The sequence below is a fragment of the Lutjanus erythropterus genome, chromosome 5 (assembly GCF_056507025.1).
Source record: "Lutjanus erythropterus isolate fLutEry1 chromosome 5, fLutEry1.hap2, whole genome shotgun sequence".
Classification (NCBI taxonomy): Eukaryota; Metazoa; Chordata; class Actinopteri; order Lutjaniformes; family Lutjanidae; genus Lutjanus; species Lutjanus erythropterus.
The window spans coordinates 16,086,749-16,111,661 of NC_139321.1; the positions used below are offsets into that span (position 1 = coordinate 16,086,749).

The 24,913-nt window shown below is 40.3% G+C and overlaps 1 protein-coding gene across 1 annotated transcript in view; it reads left to right on the top strand.

The window, feature by feature from the left end:
- Window positions 1-24,913, top strand: part of drp2 (dystrophin related protein 2) — a 197,874-nt gene that overhangs the window by 61,478 nt on the left and 111,483 nt on the right. Inside the window, exon 2 of the mRNA XM_084718858.1 lies at window positions 563-737. Within this exon, the coding sequence (XP_084574984.1) occupies window positions 691-737 (47 nt within the window). The 5' untranslated portion in view covers window positions 563-690. The remainder of the gene's footprint in view (window positions 1-562; window positions 738-24,913) is intronic.

A 24,913-nucleotide genomic window follows, 5' to 3' on the forward strand; every position in this document is an offset into this window, starting at 1 on the left:
GCAGCTCTGTGAAGGATGTTCACGTGCCCAGGATAACATCTAACACGTGATGGATCTCTTTTATTGGTATCGACCCTTTTGATGCTAATATTGATCATCAAATCAAGACTTTTAATCACTCGTGATACTTTGAGCATTGAGCCACCCGCCTTTACAATGCAGTGCCGCAACGGATGATTGTGTTTTGGCAAAAGTTGAACCAGCTTCACCTCTTTTGATGGAGCTTTCTGCATTGCACCCCATGCTGCTGCGCTAATCTCGGTCTTAACACGGCTTAAATGTCCATGGATTAGGGTCTATGGGATGAAGTCTGATAGTGGCATGTATTGCTGTCTTCCACAACGGCTTGTTAGATAAAACACCTGGGGTCACTAAATCCAGAAATCTTATAATCCTATCCACACTGGCTTATATATCAGCACAAAATATTCTTAATCAGCAAACTCAACCTTTAAATTGTGAAAATCAACCTTTAAAAACCAAATTAGTTGACTGTAATACTCACCTGTGTGTGTGTGTGTGTGTGTGTGTGTGTGTGTGTGTGTGTTTTGTGTGTCTGTAGCTGCGGGGCGGCCCTCGTGGCCGGGATGCCACTGTGTGCCGTGCCAGTCCACAGTGGACGGTGAGGGCCAGGAGGAGGGGAACGAGTGCAGGAGACTGAGAGGAGGCGGCTCGCACCAAACGGGAGACATGAACCTCTGCTGGAACGAGATCAAACGCAAGTCCCACAACATCCGGTAAGAGGACATTCACAGTGGTGCTTACTGTAACAGTCTGAGAGGATGGACGCTTTCAGAGCCGAGATGCTTTTTATATCTGAGAGAAAGAAATGGCTACAATTGGAAACTTAAGTGAGGATCATTTGTTCTGCAGCAACAATAGCTGTAAACTGCAGATTGCATTTCTATCTACAATTTGGTTTTCAAAAGGAATAAAAAAAAGGCTCATTTCTTTCATGGCTTTGTAAGAATACAGATCTCTTTTCAAAGGAAACATCTGATCAGTTTCAGCTTTACGCTGTTTGTTTGTTAGCTGGCATGTAGCCATCTCTGTCACATTTTTGTTTACTGAGATTTACTGAGTTTACTGAGCGGTTTATTAAACATTTCTTAAGCCACAACTGCGAGCGCTTCTGTGGAGGGATGGATTAGAGCACAAAACCAAAAGGCAAAATAAGTTTCTGTGTCGCAGTGACCACATTTGGAAACAAATCCCTCTGTATTACCCAGTTGCTGTAAATTAGCTATTTTTTGCACACACATCCAGTTGCTATAGAGACGTATCATGTAACAAGTGAAAGCCTTTTCAGGTGAGTCTGATGGCTTTTGGCTTCATTGAAGTTATTATTTTATTCAGACTGTTCAGCAAATAGCTTGAATAATTTGAAGTGGGGTTTTATTAGGTACTTGTATGAGATGCTCAGTGTATTAGCTGCAGTAGATGGCGGTCAGCACGTCCCACAGTTTGGAGAAGCAGAGAGGAGTACCAGCGCAGAAGCTAGGCAATGTCCTGTTTGGGATGGTGTCCGCAACAAGAGGCATTTTTGCAACTTACAAATGGTCCACCTAAAAAAAGATCAATAAGTGCACACTATTGTGAAAATATTTTCACCACTTTAAAGCCTTTACACGCCAACAGCAGCACAAATAAATGGCACTAAATTGCAAAATTGCAATTACATAATTTTAACTAGCCTGACTGTTCATATCAGTGCGTTAAGCTTCTAAAAATAAATTGCAATGCAGAAAAAAAATATGTAATCAACATGAATTGAACATGACCTGGGGCTCCGTTTACTTAATAAAAAGAAGAAACAAATGACATACCTGGAGGAGAACTTGACGAGTTCCTCTGCTCTGTTCAGGACCTGAAACTGTATAACAGCTGCTTCAGGATGTATTTCAGGAAAGCACCAAGTTTGAAGAAGCAGAGGAGTGATTTTAGAGAGCCGATTGACCTGGAGAAGCAGCTAGCCGTAAGTGAGATGTATGTAATGATTTGTAAATCATCCAATTAAACTCAATATGCAAAATTTGGAATTTTAGTTATTGCATGACTTTAGACAATCTGAACTATCCCTTTAAAACACAGAAGTCGCACAATAGCGCAAACAAACTAACAGATCGAGGCACCAGTACACTGGCAACTCCCACATTCTGTGAGGAAAAATTAGTTTGGTTGGTTTGCAGAGAGTTATATTTGGCTTGTGTGATGGCAGTTTCCTGGCAAAGTGAAGTAGAGAGAATTTTGGGTGAATTTTCCAAATCTTACAGTTAAACTGATATTGATTTTTTTAGGTGGACCTTTAAGTTGCTGAAATGCCTCTTGCTGCTGACCCTGTCCACAGCGGCTCATTGCTTAGCTGTCTCTGCTTCTCCTGGGGGCGAACCGACCATCTACTGTAGCTAATAAATAGCTAATAAACCTCACTTCAAATAATTCAAACCATCCCCTTAATTGACAGGAAAAAAAGCACTTTTTCTAACTGAATAATAGGTGAGAACAGGACTTTTAATTACTCTCTTTTGTGGTTGTATCTGTAGGGAAATATAATGCTAATATGCATGACTTTATGTCCAGCCAGAGACACAGGGGAGTAGAGCCTAATGATGTCTAACGTCTATATATACTGTCTCCTCCTTTCTTTGTTTGCTTTCCATTTTCCTCTGACAATTCTTTGTGTTGCCATTCATGGTCGTTTTTTCTGGCAATTAAAAAAAGTGTTGTCTAATAATGTGCTGTCACACAATAATGCATATTTCAGTACTCCTTCCAGTCAGCAGATTAATTATTGATATCACATGGGTTAATACTGCCATTGCACATGTTACACTTGAGAGGTTTTCCAGTGCAAAACAATTAGAGGGCGTTCATGTTGTTCTTTGATGGTTAATTGGAAACTGTCCTGGCTCGCCGCATCGTTTCAGTTTCTTCAATTCAACTGGCGTCCTGTTTAGACAATTGGCCCCTTAATTGCTTACTTGACCCTGATGTATCTAGGAAGCGGGAGGGGGGCGGTTAAGGAAGGATAGTTGTGAAATTGGTTAAGACAGTTTCCCCTGCAGTCCTGTGTAATGAGATCACTATGGATGGCCTGCAGTGGCTGTTTATACCCGAGCTGCACTCTGACTTCATCAGGCTGAGAGAGGAAGGGAGGAACGGAGTCGATGGAGGGATGGAGAGGAGAGGAGAGAGAACAGACAGCGGGTATTAAATCATCACAGAGGAGAGATGGGAATGCGGCGAGATGGGAGGGGCAGAGAGAAAGAACAATATAAGAATGAATGAAAGAGAAAGCGCTTGAGTGAAAAGCTGTCTAACCTTGAGGGTGAGCGCTGTCCAGAGGAAACGTCTGACTGCGTTTAATGCCAGCGGCTGGACAAGTGCAGACGACTGGATTTATAATGGCCTGTCTAGCACTGATTGACAGGTGGTTGAGGCTCTCTTCCAATAAAAGTCACGGCTGCTTCACTCTATCCTTTAAACTCTCATACATTATACCTTATAGAATACTGTACCTTGACTGGAATCAAATGAAACTTCCCCATTTGTGCTTTATTACTCATATCCTTTCAAGGCTAAGAATCTACAGTCATGCTAACAACTCTAGAGATCTGTAGGGCTGGGTGATTAATCATGTTTCGGTTAAAGGTCCAGTGTCTAAGATTTACTATGATTTATTGACTGAATGTGGCAGAAATGGAACATTAATTCAAAAGTAAGTTTCCATTAGTGTATAATCACCTGAAAATAAGAATTGTTGTGTTTTCGTTACCTTAGAATGAGCCGTTTATATCAACAGAGGGCGCGGGTCCTCCACCGTGTTGCATTGACATGTTTCTACAGCAGCTCAGAACAAAACACTGCTCCAGTTACAGCCGTTATGCAAGTTTTGCAGCCACAGTAGGTTTTCCTACATGCTACTAAATCCAACATACTGCAGGTGAATGGTAAATATACTTCATGTTCACCCATTCGATTGCACAATCACACACACATTCACTTCAGTTCAGTGTCTCGCCCAAGGACACTTGGACGTATGGACTGGAGGAGGGATCCAGTTGCCAATCTTTCGATTAGTGTACAGCTCGCTCTACCTCCCGAGCCACAGCCTCGCTTACGCTAGGAGCCCTCCATGCTCCACAGGCACAACAGACACGTTAAGTCCATCAAGCCGAGTAGGTGCATCACACAGGTGGAGGGGGAGGTTGGGGACAGAGGCGCTCAGTCAGGACGAGGGACAGACTATAGATTATCACATGAAGTTGAAGGACAACTGCAGACGTGCTGGCCACAGCTTTCTGTGGAGGATGATGGACGTGGCGTCAACAGGCCCAAGTGACCACAAAGTTCAAGGAAACCGACTGTTAAATAGGCAAGTTTAAAAAAAAAAATATCAGTAAATACATGATGTTTTTAAAATCAACGAGTCAATGTGTTAAATAATCTTGATCTCTAATCATGATTATCCTGCAAACACAGGATTCCCCTGCAACGTTGTGATTGTGACGTGCCATTTATGATGTAACAATGTTACTGCAAAATTACAGTTACAACATTATCAGTAGTTAATAGGTATTTTTGCAATTTCTGTACAACATCATTTGCATGACGTTTCCTGTACTTTATATAATGACTTCACTGCGATGTTGCTAAAAAGTCACAACATCTCCAGAGCATACAACACACCATCGTCATTTAAAATAATGGCTACGATGTCACATGTTGCATAAAGCAGCTATATTCCTGCAACAGCTTTGTGTTAGCAGGATATGATTTTTACTGTAATTGAGCAGCTTGCAGATTGCAAAGATCTCGAATCACCCTGCTGTCCTGAGCATGTCAGAGAACCTACGGTGGTTGTGAAGCTCGCAAGAAACATGGCGGTGCAACATTGTGGTTTCTGTGAAAGGGAACTTGCACACCCTGTAGATATAAATACAAAGGTCATTATTTTCAGGTGATTGTATGATAATGAAAACATACTTGTGAATATTATATTCCATTTCTGCCACATTCTGATTTACAGCCCTGTAAATCACTCACACTGGACCTTTAAATGTGTTTCCCTTTGTCAGACAGAGTGCTTGATTATGAAGTGCCATGTTACATTATAATTTTATTTGTGTGTAGCCCACCTGATGACAAAAGGTGACGTCAAACAACTAATCAGAAATAACCCACACTTCAGACTGATTTTAATTTGAGTGTTTTAGTCAGCTAATTAATGTTAGTGATTATGATAAGCCAAGACTTTTCCCCTGAGAATAACATAAATTTGAAAAGAGAATTCATTTGTAGCTTTTGACATAAAACTCTCTGAACTTTTCAAGGGAAATAAATCAATTCATTAACAAAACGGATTTACAAACCAGTAATTAAGAATCTACATGAGAGGCTTACAGGTTGTTCAACTTATCCGTCTGTAGGTAGAAGTGTCTCATTTTTGAGGTCAGAAAAACGCAACGATTCTTATTTTCAGCTGATAAGACGCTAATGAAAACTTATAAAATATGATATTCCGATTCAGACATATCCTTCACTATAAACCCCCGTAAATCACACAATGGACCTTTGAGCAGGTATAATTTTTACTGTGCTAACTATGATTAGTTTAGCATGTTAGCATACCAACATTTGCTAACTGGTACAGCTCAGGCTGATAGGTCAGACACCTGCAAAACTAGTGATATTCCTGATGTTGCCGCAAGATGAAAAGTCGGGAAGATTAAAGTGATTTATTCTGAGGGAGGATTCATCACCTTTTGTCCCAATCTGTCCAGTAGATCTTGAGATTTTTCACTGAATAAGTGAAACTTTGTCCTGCAGGTCACTGAAGGAAAAGTCAGGGGATCACCAGAGTCAGTTCAATCAAGTGCATGAAGATAATTGTTTGTTATGCAGATGATATGTGATAATTAGTCGTAGAAAGTCTTTAGCAATTGGACTCTGCAGGGAGATTTTGTAATCGAGGGGTGTCCGCCCTGAGCAATAGCAAGATAAATTTCCACATGGAGTCCAGACACTGGTGGTGGTGGTGGCAGCAGCTCATGACTCTGCTGAACTGATAGATTGACGAGGCTGATGAAATGATGAAGCTGATAAATCTGCAAATAGTGGGCGGTGATGGGGAGATAGAATGGTGTGCATAACAGCAGCATGAATAACTTCAGCCTGTGAGAGAGACGTATTTAAAAAGACAGCAGCAGCAAGATGACAGGCTAATAATGACGATGTGTCGCTGGTATCTTTTGCACCTTCCCATCCTATCTGTAGTGTTCTAATTGAAAATATTGGTTAATTGTTTAATTTATGATGGATATCATTTTGGCGTGATCTGTTTTACTTTAACATGCAGATATAGAACAAAAGAATGATTAAATAGTTTCCATGTGCCCTACATGTCTCTACATCCACCTTCATCTATGCTGAATCCACCCTTCCAGAGGGATCAGGCTTATCCTGACTTTTAGCATCAAAATCCTAATCTCCTCCTGAGAGTCTTCACATACCCTTAAACAACAGTTGATCTGGATTCTGTTTGGGATTGGATCACTGAATCTTTATCCCAATTTTGTAAGATCAAGATCACATCTCTTGGTTTTAAAATACCTAGTTCTTATATTTAACACCAGCCCCAGAGAACAGTATTTCAAAATCAGAATGATCAGATTTTGTAAACCCCTTTTTGGTTTCCCAGATAAAAATTGATCTTGTAGGTTTTGTATTGGTTTTTCAAAGAATTTTCAGACATGATCATTCTGATCCAGATACACTAAGATCAGGATTACAGAGTCAAAGTAATATTTTATTAACACAGATGTGAAAATATTGGGAAATGCTAATAAGTTTAAATAATATTCATATTCACTCATCTACATTAATGCACAGTACAGAATTTGCTGGTGCTGGTTATAATCATCTATGTGGTCTAACTATCACTGTGTAAAGTAAAATGCCATTTTATTAGCATGCTATTTTTTTATTGCTCAAAAGACCCTCAGTAAAGTAATGGATCACTACTGACTGGATCATCTCTCAGTGCATCCAGCTGGTCCATCTGGTTGCAGTGCTGACAGTGGAGGGTCAGGACCATTACAGTGAGGAACTTTGTGTTTTTTCACTGATAATGAAATGAATGATGCAGGAGAGAATTATGTCGTACATTGCATTTTTGTGGGAGGAAATGAGAAAGAGCTTGAAACTATAGGCTTATTGGTTAATCGATTAATTTATAATGGACTTGTTTTTTTTGGCAGGATCTGTATTGCTTTAATTTGCAAACACTGGATTAAAAGGATGTCGACATTGTGCCCTACATGTCTCTTCATTCACCATAATCTATGCTGAATCCACCCCTTCAGTGGGATAAGAATTGCCCTTATTTTTCAGCATCAAAACTATCGTATTCTTCACCTCTGTGCCATTTTGAAATATCTGAAAACAACATTAGACCTGGATTCTGGGTGGGATGGGATTACCAAATCTGCACACCAGTTTGCAGGATCAGGATCACATTTTCTAGTTTTGAAATACCCAATTTTGAAACGTAATCCTATTTGGATAATTCTGACTGAGAAAAGAAATTTTGGCTCTGGGGATCACCACAGTCTGTTGGATTCATCCCCTGGGGACCATGAATATCTGTAGAAGAAGTCAATTCATCCAGTCGTTGTTGAGTTGTTTCTGTCTGGACCAAAGTGGTGGACTGACACTTAGCACCTGGCATGGCTAAAAGAAAGCAGTTTTCCAAACTTTGACGGCTCTTTGAAAGCACCTGTTTGCTCCCATTTCCGAAAACACCCAGAGAATTTAACAAATTAAGATAAGGAGTAAATAGCTCACAAAATTCAGTCTCTAAATGTTTACAGATGGCGGTGGCAGAGGGAATTTATCAGTGTGACACAGTGTAGCTCAGCTAATTGGACGCAGCCCTGATAACAGAAGGTTAGGGGTTTGATCACTTTTTTGGCACGCTGTATGTAAAGTAAGCAGAATCACTCCACTGTGAGCCAGTCTACACACACTCACCAGCTGCATAGCATGTGTTATTGACTACAAAACACTGCTTTGATGCCATTGGCAAAAACTGTTGACATGCTGTTCCTATTGCTGTGTGCTTTCTGCTTTATCAAGTTGTGGTTTAATGCCTTATTCAGGATTGGGATAATAGCCCCAAAACAAGTGGACCACAACACGGTATTGCACTGTGTCTGTCATAATCACTGCTGAATGATTACGAATATACATATAAAAGAGGCATTTATAACTGCAAGCATATTGCTGAGGCCGTTCAGCCATCTGTAACCACTGTGTATGAAAATATAGCATGAAAGTGTGGGAGGTTTCTGTGAATTTACCGTTCACTCAGTGGAGACTGTGTGTTAGAAATGGTTTAGTTAATTTTGTTATGGTTGTGTTATTCACTGTCTAGCATTCCTTCTTCATTGCTCTGTTTGTGTCCATTCTTTTGGACCGCACATGTGCAATTAACAAATTTGAAAACGTGAAACAGTTAAGCTTCCCCCAGTCTTTTTTTGCTCAGCTGTAAGCTAGTGTCTTTTTCACAGTACAGGTGTGAGAGCGGTATCGATCTTCTCATCTAACCCAAGAAAAGCTGATAAGCGTATTCCTTAAAATGTTTTTGTCGTGGTCGAAATGTGGTCAAAAGAGTACTGAAAATCTGTACTCGAGCAGAAGTACTGTTACACTTGTGTAATATTTCTAAACTACAAGTAAAGCTAGAAGTGTGGGAAAAAGACAAATAAATAAAAGCACATTGTTTTCTTTGCAAAAACAATTCAGAACATTGGTTACTTTTTTAAAGCTTGTTTAACTCATACAGGCAAACAACATTATAATACATGTAACTCATGACAATATGAAGATGAGAACGCGTTGCCAAACCTGGATTTTGGGGTGTTTTTTTCAAATGTAATGTTGTGGTCCACCCCAGGTTTAAGATTTTATAGTTTCCTTTTCCAGTTAGTTGAGAGAGCTGAAAGCATCTTTGTTACTTTTTAACCATTGATATTTAAAGCATTATCAATAGCAGACAGTCAATCAAACAAAGTTTCTCCAAATCTTCAGACTAAACTGCTCCAAACTGCTCTCCTCTGATCAGTGGTGATGCTCATTTCTCCAAACTGTGCCTGCAGTTTTTTTTTTCCCTCTGTCTGTATGTTTTTTATTGGCCTGTTTGTGATTTGCTAGCTTTATTGGCAACTTCTCCCTCCTCCTCATCTTGAAGGTTTATAACAAACTTCTGTCCTATGACAGCTCCCCAGCTACCAAAGTCGAGGCTGCCTGGGAGCGTGAACTGGGGTTAAACCTGGAGGATATCCGGTGGGACACTGCTCTTTACAAAATTCACACAAGCTCAACTTGTTCTCATTTTATACTCCCACAGTTCAAAGTTCTGGATTCAGAAATTTATCCCAATATCACCGACAGCTGTGAAAAATGTGCTTCTCCCTCCAACCTATGTTCTCATCTTCTTCATTGTTATTTTGCTTCTGGCTGAACTACCTCAATAATATGTCAAATTACTTTTGAGTGTTGATTTCTCTCCCCATTTTGCCATTCTTGGGTATCCAGAAGACCCCAACTGATCCAAATTCTTAGATATTCTAACTTTCACTTCCTTACTTCTCCAATGGAAGTCCACTAAAGTTAGCAGTCAGTGGCTCAATGATGCCACGTCCTTTCTAAAACTGGAGAGGATTAAATATTCAGTGGGAGGTAACTCTGATAAGTTCCCCCAAGACTTTGTCGACTCTGAGGTTGTCAAAATCACAATTTATGCAAAAGTCTGTGTACAAAACTAACTATCTGCAGGGGGAGCTCCTAGGAAAAAAGGCTTAGAACCACTGACATATGTCTTGTGCTATACATCAACCAATACAACAGTATCTGGGCTGGCAATGACAAAAAAGTCAAACTCTTTTTTGACTTTTTTGTCATTGCCAGCCCAGATACTGGTGTATTGGTTGATGTATAGCGCAGGGGAAATGATAAAAAATTGCTGATGACTTATTCTGCACTCAGGGTGTTACTAATTTTGGCTCTAATGAAATGCTTTCTCACTTCTGACGGAGCATGAAAGGAGAACATATCCGTATGTGATTTTGTTTAGGAAAATGTTGCAGATTATACCTTTAAGATACAGGATGTGCATCCAGATGACCTGGACTCAACAGTACCTGTGCCAAATGTTTATTTCTGGCTTTCAACTGAGAAATTTCAACAGGCTTTCATTTACACATTGCTGAGGATGAAAAAAAGATCTCTTTTGCAAATCCTGGTGAAATATGACCTGACTGTGAATGTTTAATCATCGTCTTCAAATAGTCGGTGCAAAACTTTCACTTTTAAACCAATTCTAAGCATCTTTTTACTGTTAACCGTATTCGTCTTTTCAACTGAAACCTGCTCACGAAGTAGTAATTTGTTACCCGCTGCCCCGCGAGAGTATTTCTTTAAGATCATTTTAATATGATGTACTCATCAGGCTGTTTTTGTTGCTCCTCTCCTGTGTCAGTGTTAGTATTAGCGTTGTAAACAAGGTGCATTTCACCTGAGACCAGCTGTACCTCTATTCCTGCGCTTCCATACTATGGCAGTCAGGCACACAACAGCTTGATGCTGAATCATCACAAATCTCCCCCAGCGTAGTGTTAACGCAGAGTGCTTAGTCAGCCACAGGTAGGAGTTCTCCAAATAGATCTTGCATGTAACATAGCTGATTCTAGTCTCGACCATATTGCTGACAATATCAGGCATTGTTGAGCTTCAGGCCTTGCTGCATAGTAAGGTGCCCACTGTTTTGCACTGCAGGGAATGCCCACCGGGGTTGGTGTGGGAGTCTCGGTGGCATGTTATGAATTTATTTGCCGCATGGCTCAGATAACTGCAGAGAGCCAGCCACCCACGCTCAGCGTCTGTCTGAGGGCAAAGGGAGACCTCTGAATCTGTTTTTGTCTCAGTCTGTTTTTGTCATTACCACAATGTTCCTATTCTCCAGTATATTTATCTGCTGATACCGTTATCACTCAATGTCTCTTTTATTCCCATTCACTTTCCCATTCAGGCTCTGCTCTTCCTCCTCCTCCTCTCTTCTTCTCAGCTGTTGCTATTTTTCTCTGACTCATATCCCTCCTCCACCTCTATTCTTCTCCACATCCTCCTTCCCTTTACTAGCGCCTTCTGCAGACAGCCCGGGCTCGGTGCAATGCCCTTTGGTTGTTCTGTGCTCCACTTTCCCTACACCACCTTCTAGCAAGTTACAGTACAATGCCTGCCGGACTTTTTGAGCTCCAGTTACATGTTAATGATAATTCTGTTGTTCAAGGTCAGGGGTGAAAAGCTGGTGCTGCCAGAGGGGTTAGTGATGGGATGGCAGGTGTGTGTTTGCCTGCGCGCGCGCGCGCGCGTGTGTGTGTGTGTGTGATTCTGTTTGGGAATTCAGCCATCAATCATTTAGACACTTCAAGGAATGAATTTTGTTTTCAAAGTTGCCTGAGAATCATTTTGAGATCCTGTGGTTTATTTCAGGGCAAGAAAAAGGCTGAATTTTTCCAGGATGATGCACATATATTTGTCTCCCTGCATTTTGCCATTATACTGAAGGATGTGGTTTGAGCTGCTTATAGGCCAAATATTGCAAATGTGACCCAGATTTCAGGTTTTTGATTTTACCTGGTAGAGTTGTCACAGCACCAGAATTTTACACTTTGATCCGATACTAAAAATCATTATGGTGGCATTTCTTTTTTTGGCTCTAGGAACATTGATTTAACATCCCTGCATGAAGTTCCCTTGATGTTAAAATGGCAAGTTTTTAAAAGACTAAAACCACCGTGCAGTGTTCAGTGCTCAGTATTCCAGAAAGGTTACTTAAATGTTACTGGTCCTACTGGTCCTTAGAGAAAGTTCTGGGAATGTTGGTTGAATGTTCTAGCAAAATAACTTGAATGTTTCTCCTAAACCTTCCCTCAGAGTTGCAATTTGGCTTAGACCAGAAGTTTACTTGCTTTTCAATGAGGCTTGGGCTTGGGCTTGTCACCCTTTAGCATTCCCTGGATGTTAAAAGAGGAGTTTTCCGAATGTTCTGGGAAGGTTTGTTGAATCTTTAATGTTCTAATGATACAACAGCAAGTTTTTCTACTGTAAAGTTATCGTAAAGGTTACAGTCTAAAACATTCTGCAGATTTACTCGACATTCTGTGGGAGGGTTAGCTAAAGGGAACCTCAGGGGAATGTTATTAAAATTTCCCCCAAAAATCATTATTTCATGTGGTTACTAGAATGTTTTGGGTATGTTATGTTACACAAAAGCATTTGCATAATGTTCTTAAAACGTTGTTAGGGTTCCCAAACAGACACCTGTAAGTTCTGAGAATGTTAGCTGGGAAACACACAAAATAGGTGGTATAAAAATATTTTTATTTTATTTTATTAACAACCTGCTCACAGTGCTGGTACAGAAAAAAAATCAATGAACACTGTCTGGCTTTGCTGGAAGACAAATTTCACTGAGGACAATAAAGATTAAAAGTAACTGAGGTATTGAATGAGCACTCAGATCGTGTTAGTTTATAGCTTTGGTACCTTCGGTATTATAATTAACAGATATTGTATTGTTTTAAACGTGCTATTGGCACAGTATTGAAGTATCAATACTTCTGACAACATTATTACCTGGTTTTTAATTTGTAAGCAAGTGTCATGTTTTGACATCTTAATCAGTTCATTCTGCCTTGCAGTCGTTAATTCAGGCCTCACACAAACCCGATTGTCTTTTCCTTGAGAGACAGCCATTGACGTCATGTGTGTCTCACTGGGTGAAGGCTGGTAAACCGGGGAATGAAGATTTGATGAGGAAGGAATCACAGCTTCAAGACTTATGGGACAGACGCCATATCTGGTGGCAGAGCTGACGAAAACAAACTTTGATAGACTTTAATGATAAAACAAACCAGCGGGGAATTAGGAGCCCCATGAATAATTTGATGTATTACCACTGTGTGTGTGTGTGTGTGTGTGTGTGTGTGTGTGTGTGTGTGTGTGTGTGTGTGCAGAGCTTGAAATTAAACAAGAGTGAAGCTGTGAGGGGAGCACTGAACTGTGCCGTCATACCCATCATCTGGTGCAGAACAAATCAGAGGTGGTCCTGCACAGATTAGAGACAATGTTGGACTACAGTGTCTGTTTGACTAGCAGGAAAAGATAATCATGTTTTGTGCACACATTGTACCCAGCCTCGCTGAATGGTTTATATGGAGCAAATCAAATCCCCAAAGGAGTGAAAACATTGTATTCTGTTGGAGCAGCAAGAACAATGAGAGCTCCAGGATCGCAGACACGCTTTGTGCATTAGTTCTGTTTACTTGAAGTCCTGCAAACCAAGACCTGCATGTGGGTCACAGCAGGGCAAGTCAATGGAGAGCCCTGATCAATATGATCATTTCCATCTTTTATTGCTGTGTTTACAGTTACTGATGTAAACAGATCTTTAATGGCATCATATAACAGTAACTTGGATTCAGTTGTTGCCTGGTTACTTAGCGTCCATCAGCTGTCCATCAATGTTTGGGCAAAAGCAGGTGCCAAAATTCTGTTTTGATTTACAGGATTAAAAATTGTGTCTTTAAACATGCCAGTACGCCTGCACACGCACCTACACACAGGAGGATTCTGATGCTGCATACATTCCTACATAGAAACAACAATAGCCTTTCTGTGATCTTGCTGCTGCTGTTTTAATCATGTATTTTGCAAACATGGATCTCTAAGAGGCGGGTGGTTTTATGCTTCTACAATGCCAGCAGTTGGCTTAAACAAACCTTTCTCCTACCTGTAAATCAGCGAGACATTAGCCCCTTTTATTCAGCCTGTTCAAGGTGGGAATGCTGCAGGTTTACTCCGCCTCGCCGCTCTGTATAAAGCTTACAAAGATGGAGCTGAGAGGCATTGTTGCTCTGCCTTTAAGCTGGCTGTGGAGGTAGTAACAAAGCTGAATTAATAGGCTTGTTTGAGATGAACTGCGCCTTGCCTGGAAAGTAGACCTAGCCTCAGCGGGAGGCGGTGACAAAACGCTGCAGTCAGGTCAGGCAGTTTCTAGTGGACTACCTGTAGGCTACATATAGTTTACAGAACACGTTCATAGCTGAAGAAATAAAGTGCGTTGATAGAATAGAGATCCCCCTTCTGTTACATGATCCTCTGTTCTTTTGCCTGCCTTGTAAAGCACTTTGTAAACCTAATATATCTAGTGTTAAATATTATAATCACATAGAAAATTTGGATTTTATACAACATGTTCGTTGTCAAAGTTAAGAGCCAGTTGGAGCCTGTTATGTCATTGTTCAGGTGATAGCCAGGGATATGCAGTCGGTGGAGAGCAGCTGCAACACCTGGCTGTAAAAACTGCGGCCACGTTAACCTCACAAGGTTATCATGGCCACATGTGCATGAGGAAGCAACTCAGGATCAGTTCAAACACAAATCTAACCAGCATGCATTGTGTGACGACCACCAGTGATTTATTGAAGTGGGAGAGCTGGCGGGGCGGGTCGCTGACACTGTTGTGTTGCACCACTTCCTCTGAATGAGAGCGTGTCACTGAGCAGTGACTTTCACTGTGTTGACCATTTAATTAGCAAAATAAAATGACATACTTGACCCCAAAAATTGCCCAAGTAAACCAACCGGCGATGGACTCAGCCAATCACCAATCTACCCAATATATTCCTCGCCTAATCTTAGTTTCTCGTGACCTTGCTTACATGTCATGAATGCTACATCAGTAAGCAGCTCTTGGTCTTTGAGACACATTGCAGGACTTTACACATTGTCACAAACATATTCCCACAGCATCCTTCTTGCTGGCACCGTTTTTGGCATGTGAAGCACATACTGCGACCTCTACTTTGCAGGTATGTCAGTGGTCTGGTGGTCTGACTGGTACTGGATCCAGCTGTTTGTGGTAGCCAAATTTAAGAAATGCAGGATGGCGCAGAAAAAAAACACTTCTTCAATAATAGGCATAAGGCTTTGGCATCTTACGACGTTATCCTGGTGTTGTTTGGTTCAGTTATTAAAGCAATCCTGGTGTAATGATGAGTCTTCTTTACGCAGTATTGTGTGATCTCTGTTTAAAAAGGGCAATTACAAATATCAAAAGATGTGCTTGAATGACACCTGCAGCCCAAAGCCCTCATTTACTCTCACCCCGAACTCCTGTTGCTTGATCAAAAAGAAACTGAACAGCGAAACTATTGTGATGACTGTGGGCAAATATGGCAAATGCTGCATCGTGAGATAATGAATCTACATTAATTTGTGTTTATGTTGATCTAAAATGTTTTGTCATAGGCTACTGAGTAAAAGAAACTAATTAGCAACAGTCGGAGTGTGTGTCTGCTACTCCGGTACTGGTTGTTGTTAGTATTTCACTTTTAATGATTCACCTTTTGACCAGCAGCTTATTTTAAACCAACTTGTAAAGAAGGTTTTGTTTAAGCCGTTTCCCTCAACACCCCTCCCTGTCTCCTTTATTCGGGGTTCACTGCCAATATAAATAATGAAGCGTAATTTCTAAAGTTGCGTTTATCTCACAACCAGAAGTGAACCCCTTTGTCTCAGATAAATGTTGTTAATAAAGCACTGTGATTAAAACTGTTTCCATGGTGCACGTTTCAAATCCTCAAGGCTAAAAATTGCAACACACTGACCTCAAAATCAAATACACAAATATACTTTCCACATGTCTCTATGCTAATTATCTGCCTAATTAGAATGAATTAAGAATGAAGCAGTCAGACTGTATAAGAGTCAAATGGGCAAAGCGAACAATAACTACTGAGTAAAACAGCTGCACAAGGACAGAGAAAAACTGAATATTGTGTTCATTACCAGAGAAAGAAAAGAATAAGAGAAGTCAAGCTCTGAAAGAATGAAAATGTTGACATCATCTTGTGTTGAATGGGAGCTTGGCAGCCTTTCTTATTGTAATAGTTGTAATTCTAACGTCAGCAGCAGTGGTAACAACAACAATACAAGTAATAAGGATAATTACTTTTCTTTATTTGGTTGAGAGGAAGCCTTGACTGAAAGAGGCAGCCACAGTCATTGAGATCTGTGTGTTACCTCACTACAGCCCTCTAGTTTACATAACAGCTGCTTGTTATTAGAGAGAGGAGCTGTTATCGATCAAACAACTGGTCAGCATTGACTGCCCTAATCCCCAAATCCCCTTTTCCCTCTGGAATACCGGTCTTGAAAATCTCTTCAATAAGCTCATAGGTATTTTGACTCGAGTTGGCAAAATATCTAAATGATGAAAATACCTCGGATTGCCTCTTTATGAAAACAGGACGGTAACATTTTATCAGTGCAAACAAGCCATCTATAGTGAGCGTCTTCCATAACAATCAAAGTTTATTTTGTGCTGGAAGTCAGATAGACGACAACACTGCTGCTGCTGCAGGAGATGAGCAGCTAGGCCATAAACATACTCATCATTGAATTGTCTCTCAAGCTATAGTTATAGGCTTGAGTATCGGTTGATTATGGCTGACAGCAACGGAAATGAGCAGCTCACACAGTGTGAACGTACTGAAATGCCAACAGAAAGGCTAGATTTGTAAAAAGCCGCATCCGTCTTTGCCGTCTCTTCTGAAGGGTTTCATCGGTTAGGTTTTGTTCTAATGGCAGGTTAATCAGATTTGTTTCACAAATCAGATCTTTAAGATGGACTGTCTGTACTTTTTTTTTTTTTTTTTTTTGCAAATCTTCAGATTGAATTTGTACATCTAGACATTACCAATCTATCTGCATGGGTGTGCTTTTTTCAGTGTGTCGGTGCGTCTGAGTGTCAGTTACTACATACGCTGATGATACCCTTCAAACAATCAATGTCAAGTCAGCGTACCGAAGAGTCTCGTTAAAGAACCAGGAGACAATTTATTTCACGGACTGTTGTTCCCTGTGTTCTTCTCCATACTGCTGCTAATAGCAGCCTCTCTAATGCACTTCTGTCTGGGTCTGGATATTGTTGCTGTATATCACGTTGCGAGTGACGCAAAAAATATTCTGTAATCTGATTTGAGTGGCCAGAGTGTTCGGACTGAGACGACTCTGTAGAAATCCGATTGGATTTGGTCTGGGAAGACAAGACAACAAGACTTTAGAACCAACAAATCCTCCAAATTAAGTTCCAAAATGCATCCATGCTTTCCAGAACAACACGTCTTCTGATCTGATGTGGCTACCAGCACAAGGACATCATTTGTCATCCAAAGCTGTTACAAATCACTTAAAAAACAAATTTATTTTATGATGTGACAGCACCATGGATAAGTTTTGGTTAGGTTTAGGCACAAAAACGAGTCCATCATGGTATGTGTTAAAATCACTAGTCCTTTGTCGTCATGGTTACTGCAATAACCACTTGCTTAAAGGACCAGTTTGTTGGATTTAATGACATCTAGTGGTGAACTTTCAGAATGTAAAGACTTGATCTAACTTGCCTCTTCCAAGCATGGAGGAGAAACTACAGCAGCAGCCTCATGCAAAACATGAACAGTCGCATCCAGAGCCAGTGTTTGGTTTGTCTGTTCTGGGCTACTTCAGAAACACGGTGGTGCAACATGATGGAAGAGGACCATTACTCTCAGTAGATATAAATGGTTATAATAATCATAATGTAACAAGAACAGTTATTCTTGTTTTCAGGTGATTATACATTGATGAAAACATACTATATACCATGTTTGCCATATGATGCCAGTGAATCCCTGTAAATCATACACACTGGACCTTCAATTGTTTAGTCTCAACACATTTCCCAGAGCCCAAAGGGACTTTTCATTAACTATCATACAAGGTCAAATAAAATTAGAAAATCCTCACATTTAAGAAGCTGAAACCAGTGAATGTTTGACATTTTTGCTTGAAAATGAAACCCTTATCAAAATAGTTGTCAACTGATTTTCTTTCAATCGATGAATCAATTAATCAACTAATTGTGGCAGCTCTGATTAGAACCAACAAGTCCCGAATTAAACAAAAACATGCCGTGCCCCTCAGAACAACATGGTCTCTGATCTCACATGACTGTAGGCACAATAACATTGGCTGCCTTCTAAAACTATAACACAACACTTAAAAAACAAATTTGTTTTATGATGTGGCAGCACTTCGTCGTCATGGTTACAGCCATAACCACTTGCTTAAAGGTCCAGTATGTAAGATTTACAAGGATTTACTGGCAGAATATGGCAGAAGTGAAATATAATATTCATAAGTATGTTTTCGTAAGTGTATAATTGCCTGAAAATAAGAGGTGTTTTGTTTTCATTACCTTAAAATTAGTTTTTTATATCTACAGAGGATGCAGGGCCTCTTCCACAGAGTCTGTGTTGCACCACCATGTTTTTAGCCCAGAAGGTACAAACCAAACACTGGCTTTAGATACAGCCATTAGTGTTTCTTTGCGAGTGTCACAGTCGCCATAGTCATAGTCACTTCTCCTACTGCTTAACAGGAGAGAAAGACAAAGTGTTGCCAGTTGATACTAAATCCTTTACACTGGTCCTTACATGTTAGGGAAAAATCATGGTCGTGGTTTAAAGAAACTGACATGGGTTGAAATTGGAAACGAACAACGATCATCCATGTGAAAGTCTGACCCAACCATCCACCCTGATCTCCTCCTCCTCCTTCCTCCAGATGGACTTAAGTCATTCTACTATTGTGGCACTAATAATTATTCAGGCAATGCAACCATGCCAACCAAGGATGGGTCCACCCTTTGGACACTGGACTGAAGACAGCGAGTCCTTGTTCTCTGGTTGCCTCAATCTGTGTGATATTTTTATTTAAAAATCAAATAGGTTAACAGCATGAGGAAAGCACTGCATTGGTACAATAATTCTACAAACTCTATCTAATATAGATGGTGATAAAAATGCAGATATATATCCCCATGAACACAAACCCACTCACTCATACATGCAATAAAAAGGAATACAGTTTTAGATGGAAAACACAAATAAACCTGAGCAATACTATCACTGTTTGTCTGCATACACAGACATATTGAACATGCTGCACTCAGGGTTTAGTAGAAGAGTGGGATCATCTTATGACTGTTTCAGCAATGGTCTCTCGTGCTTCTTCTTTGTCATCTTTTATTATTTTCTGAGTGTCTCTCGCTTCCCTCTACACCCCTAAACATTTCTTCTGCTATCTGTTGGACTAACAACGCTCTGCTCGGTTGCATTATTGGCCCTTTGAGTGGGTGTCCTTGAACACACCAGCGCTTCTGTGCATCCATATGTCTGCATTTTCATTTGACAGAACAATTCCAAGGGACAAGATTCATTCAAGTCTTTACATACCAGCGTGGAGCGTGTGATCAAGGCACACAGTGAAAAGAATGTTCCCAGCAATAGATGAACCACTTTACCCAGACACACTCACAATAGCACGTCTCTGTTTACTGTGCATGAAGCAGGAAACTTCATGCACATTACAGAAGCTATTGAACTTCTATATGTGAAAATTGTTTTGTAAGGATTGATTATTATGTGTATGATTCATACAGAACATTTGTGAATGTGGATTGATAATTATAGCAATGAGTCACTTTGACACAGAGGAGGATGAGTTTGTTCTCATTATGAATATTTAATTTATGTTCTTAGTCAAGATTTCTTTTCAATGACAGCATCATAATCAGACTACAACGAAGAAATGTGTGTTTTTCCACCATAATTGAGAGCCGGTTAATTTGTTTTATTTGTGCAAATATTTCTGAAACTTGAAAGTTAATGATGTCTTTCAAATAGCAAGACACTCAAAAAGAAAGTTGGATCCACACATGCTCATGGCATCCTGTGCACAGTGATGACTGTGTGCTTGAGGACCTCTTGTGGTTATTCAGAATTTTTGAAAAATCTATTTTATTGACTGCTCTATTTTAAAGCGACTGATGATTCCTCACTCCTCTTAACCAGATGGCAGAAGCAGCAAGTCATCAACAACAACTGCTAGGCTAAAAACAAGGCTAACCTAGTCTGTTGCAGGCCACATTTTTGGCCTCAGCCGTGGCTCAATAGCTGACATCCTAAGAAAAGTTGAATTTAATCTTAAACTGCCACACATCTGCGAGGTCACCATACTGGTGGGTTCATGAAACAGATGTGAGGTGCAGACTTCACTACAAAATCACAGGTAACTTCCTTAATTCTGAACAAATTTTGACTTGGTATTCATGACTTAAGACATGACTTAGACTCAACACGGAAGACTCGAAAGACTTATGACTTCCTTGTGTATCATGCATCCATTTGGAGCGATGGTTGTGCACCTCCTGAGAAATTAACGGTGGACTGCAAGTATATCACCAAGTGATATATTCGTAAGCCAGGAGAAATAGTGTGGTGGTGGGCAGGAGGCTTAAAACTGTGAATATATATAAATAATACAAATAAGAATATAAATAATAAGTATGCAAGAAGTCCAAAAGTATGTAACAGTCCAGTTCTAGAAAGTGCTATATGATATATACGTTATATGATAGAAAAAACTTTTACAAAACTTTACTGGTTACACGTGGCAGTTGTGGCATTGCAGTAGGTGTTTCACCATCTGTTGCCTGGTGGAGATCTGCTCTCTACTGAGTGCACTACTCAAGTTAGCCTTTGCAGTGAAAACTTTAGTGTTTTAAGTCTTTTTTTAGGCCAGCTAAATTGGTGAAAACAAGCACCCTCCATTCAATTTGCTGTCATTAAATCCCACGATCTGGAAGTATGTATACGTATGTTAAAATGTGATTTTCTCTTTTTTAATTTAATCAGTTTTGGATAAATCTTATTCTCTGATCTTTTGTTGTAATTTGGAGCTACAACCATGCAAAATCTGCCTTCTGCAGCTGTAAAGACTTTGTTACAGGAGCATAATGCCCATGGGCATCAGCTGCTGTAAATCTTCAAATGTCTACAGTATTTCCAGTTGTAGGAAACAGCCCCAGTGGCTGGTCTGCTCTTGTTACTCATCAAATGTGTTTCCCACAAATCTCACTGAGATGACTGTTGGAAGAGACGCTTTAGGCAAGGCATCAGTAAAAACTCCACCACGAGAGAAGTCCCTGAATGCATCACACGCAACACACCGTACCCCTATAGTGCAGAAAATCAAAAAGAGACGACGAAACAGAGAAACACAGAGGAAAGGCTGCCAAACATCAACATGCAGTTTACAGTTTTGTGCAGCAGGATTTATGATTATTGAAGTTCAAATCATTTCATGTTTCATTCACCTGCTGCCTTTTCAGACTGACAGAACATGCAACAGTGTTTCAATGTGGGCTATTTTCTGCAGCATGCTCAGTCCAGGTGCAGGATGGCAGCTGCCCCAGGTGACGCCAACATTAGGTTTCTGAAGTCTTGTATTTACTTTCCATTACAGTGGGATACGTTTGGTGTGCTTTACTGTGATTAGAGGCCGTTGTTTGGTCACCAAAGCCACAGTAAAGGTTAACCTTGAGGACATGTTTGTCCAGGTTTGTTCAAAGCTAAAAGTATTGAAAAAAGCAAGAAATTACAGAAAGACCACAGGCTATTTCAGCTCGTATTTCTAGTGTCCACCTCTTAGTAGATAGGGTCAGTGATAGATGAGTATTTTTGTCCCTAAATGCTATGTTTTGTCCAACGAACTAATAGCTAGAGAGTAGGATGGTGATAAACGGCAACGTTGGCGTCGGAGTCAGAGGCTTGCACGCAATGAATTCTGGTGCATGAAGGCGCTACTGGCACAGCTCTGGAGCCGGAGAACTCAGCTCATATCTGTACCTGCTGTAGATGTAAATCAAGGGCTAACAGCTAGTTTGCAACAAGTCAAGGACCTATAAGCAAGATTGTTTTTGCTCCCATTTTCATAAGTTGAAGTAAAAGATTAAGTATTTCTGTGTACACAAATTGTTTATTTCGCTCAGATTTTGTCCCTGTTGGTGAGCACTTGTTTGGTGCCAAGATAATTCATCCACCTGACAGGTGTGGCATACAGAGATGCTGATTAAACTGTGTGATTATTGCAAAGGTGTGCCTTGAACTGGTCATCATAAGAGGACACTCTAAAACGTCCAGTTTTATGTTGAAGAAATACATTTATTAGGCACTGAACTATCACATAGGAGTATCATTTTTTCCCCAGGAGGGAAAAATCATGACCTTCCCTACTCTGTCTCTGATTTGCTTATTCTGATATTCTTATCTTAACCCAAAACAATCACTCTTAAGGCCTGAACCCAACCGACAAAGGAAAGTATTAGCCAATCAGATGCAGAGTAGGGCGGGTCTTTGCCTCCCTGGGGAAAAAAAGATGCGCTCACTGACAAAGATTTTAAGAAATTTGTGAAAAGAGAGAAATTGTGTGTGCATAGAAGAGATTTTTTTTTTTAACTTCAACTCATGAAAAATGGGAGCAAAAGTGCTGTGTATATCTTTTTTTGGTGAGTGGACTATCAGCTGATACAGCATTATTGATCTATTTTTTGTATTTTTTTATTCCCAATGATCAGTATAGGCCTACTCAAAGATCCAGTCTCAGTTGGCTATAGTCTGAATACAGGAAGCTTTTGCTAATATGAAACCTTTTTTCTCAACCTGTGTGTGGACCAAGAAAGCATACCTGAGTGCACCTGAACCAGACTGTTTCCAGTCGATATCACTGGTACAGAACAACCTGTACTCCCACAGGAACACAATTCGTGCTCGTCTGTCACCGTAATCCCACTGGAAACATTTCTGGATTGTAAACAAGAGTACAGTTATATTAAAATATCTTTTGAATAGCATTCAAGACTGTCTCAGTTTTTACTACCTTTGCAGGTAGCTGTGGTCTTGCTCTGGTCAGGAGTCATTTTGCTTCACCTGCACAAACATTGTTGTCCATTCTTAATTCATATGTCAAAACAGGCAAACAGTCTGGCAAACCACCAAACATGGTTCAGTGGGTTTGCAGGGCAGGTGGACAGTCAAACTGAGATGCAAACACACAAACCAAGTGTGAAAATGTCAGCATTTTCTGTAGCTGCTTCACAATAAAAGCTCTCCAGTGGGTTGCAGGTGGAAAGCTTTAAATGTGAAGCAGCAACAGGAAGGGTTTGATTTGCATTAAATTTACTGTAGCATGACACAGCAAAACAGGAACTCACAAATCAGTTTGCTGGATTGAGTCAGTGAACAGAGCCAGTGGAAAAATGACTTCTTCACACCATCTCTGGCTCTTTGCTCCGTGTGATGGAGTGAGGAACTCAGTGATTCACTGCTACTTTGAACTCAGAGTTAGTCCAGACTTTATAAAGATGCCCTCTGGTTGACTTTCTGTGGTGGTGCTTTTTAGTCTTTGTTATGACTTTAACATTACCCCAACCTTAAAGAGATTGTTCGGATAGTTTGAGGGGTTGTATGAAGTACTTGTCCATAGTCAGTGTATTACCTGCAGTAGATGGTGGTCAGCAGAAAAATGTATTTTAGACACCAAAAAAGGCCCACTTAAAAAAAATCAATACCAGTTTGTGTGTGCTATATTTAGGATATTTTCATCACATTTTCACAGTGCCATCAGACAGGGAAACCACTGCTGTATGAATTAAGTATCTCTCTCTCTCTCTCTCTCTCTCTCTCTCTCTCTCTCTCTCTCTCGTTCAACCAGACTCTTTTGGCAAAATCAGCTATTTTACCTCACAGGACTTGGGAGGTGCTGCTCTTTTTGCTGGTAATTGTGTGACTCTGATGCATCTGAACAGCAAAGATCGAGACAGTGGTAGACCAGCGTGTTCTGCAAGCTAAAATTAATCATTTTGCCAATAGAGTTTGGTTGGTTTGGAAAGAGCAATATCTGGCTCATATAATGCCGGTTTCCCCTTGGAAAAGGCTGTCAGACAGCAGGATAAAGCAGTTAAAATATTCTAAATATACAGATTTTTTTTTTCAGTTTGACGTTTATTAAGTTGGTAAGGGTGGGTTCACACCAAAAGGTCTGGTTCCTGAAATGAACCAATGCGAGGATGCAACTGTTTCAGTTTTCCAACTGGTCCAGTTTGCGTTCACAAACTCAAATTGTCCAGAAATTGTAAACACACATCATGAGGCGTCATTTGATTATTGGTCAAACAGTTGGCAAGTAAAAAGACAACAAATGACCCAATTTGTACCTGGATATCATACATTAGAGCACTGTCAAGTTCTGTTCATGTTGCTAGCACCGATCAGCAGACTGTGGAGGACCACGCATATGAACATCTCATAAAACAGTGGGTTGTAACTAATTTAATAATGCAGACATTGCTCATTTTGTTGTGAGGCCCGCTTTGTTCCCTGTCAGTTTATTTTGGTAGCAAACACAGTTCTAGTTTAGTAGTTGTCATAACAGGAAGAGAAATAAGGTTTTTAAACAATGAAATGGCACATTCAGTGATACGCTTCTGTGAGTGGTTCGAATGGTGTTCAACCCAGAAGTGAACAGCTCTAGAGTTTACTTGACGGCAGCCCGAGACCATTCTGGTCCAGACCAGAATTCGAGTTTGGTTTTCACACCAACACAGAAGAAATACACGAAGGGGGTAAACGCTCTAGGGTTTGGTACAACCAGACTAAGCAAGGCTGGTGTGAACCCGCCCTAGCAGACATTTTGCTGCTGACCCAGTCCACAGCAGTACATCACTTATCTTCCTTCACTGATACTCCTGCTGCTTCTACAAACAAGGGGTTTGCTGACTGCCATCTACACTGACTTAAACACTGACTGAAAAATCTGAATCATTCAATTAAATTTGTCTCATGATCTTAATTTTCCCCCCAATGTTACCAAATTATTTAGCTGCCTCAAGAAAAAAACACTAAAC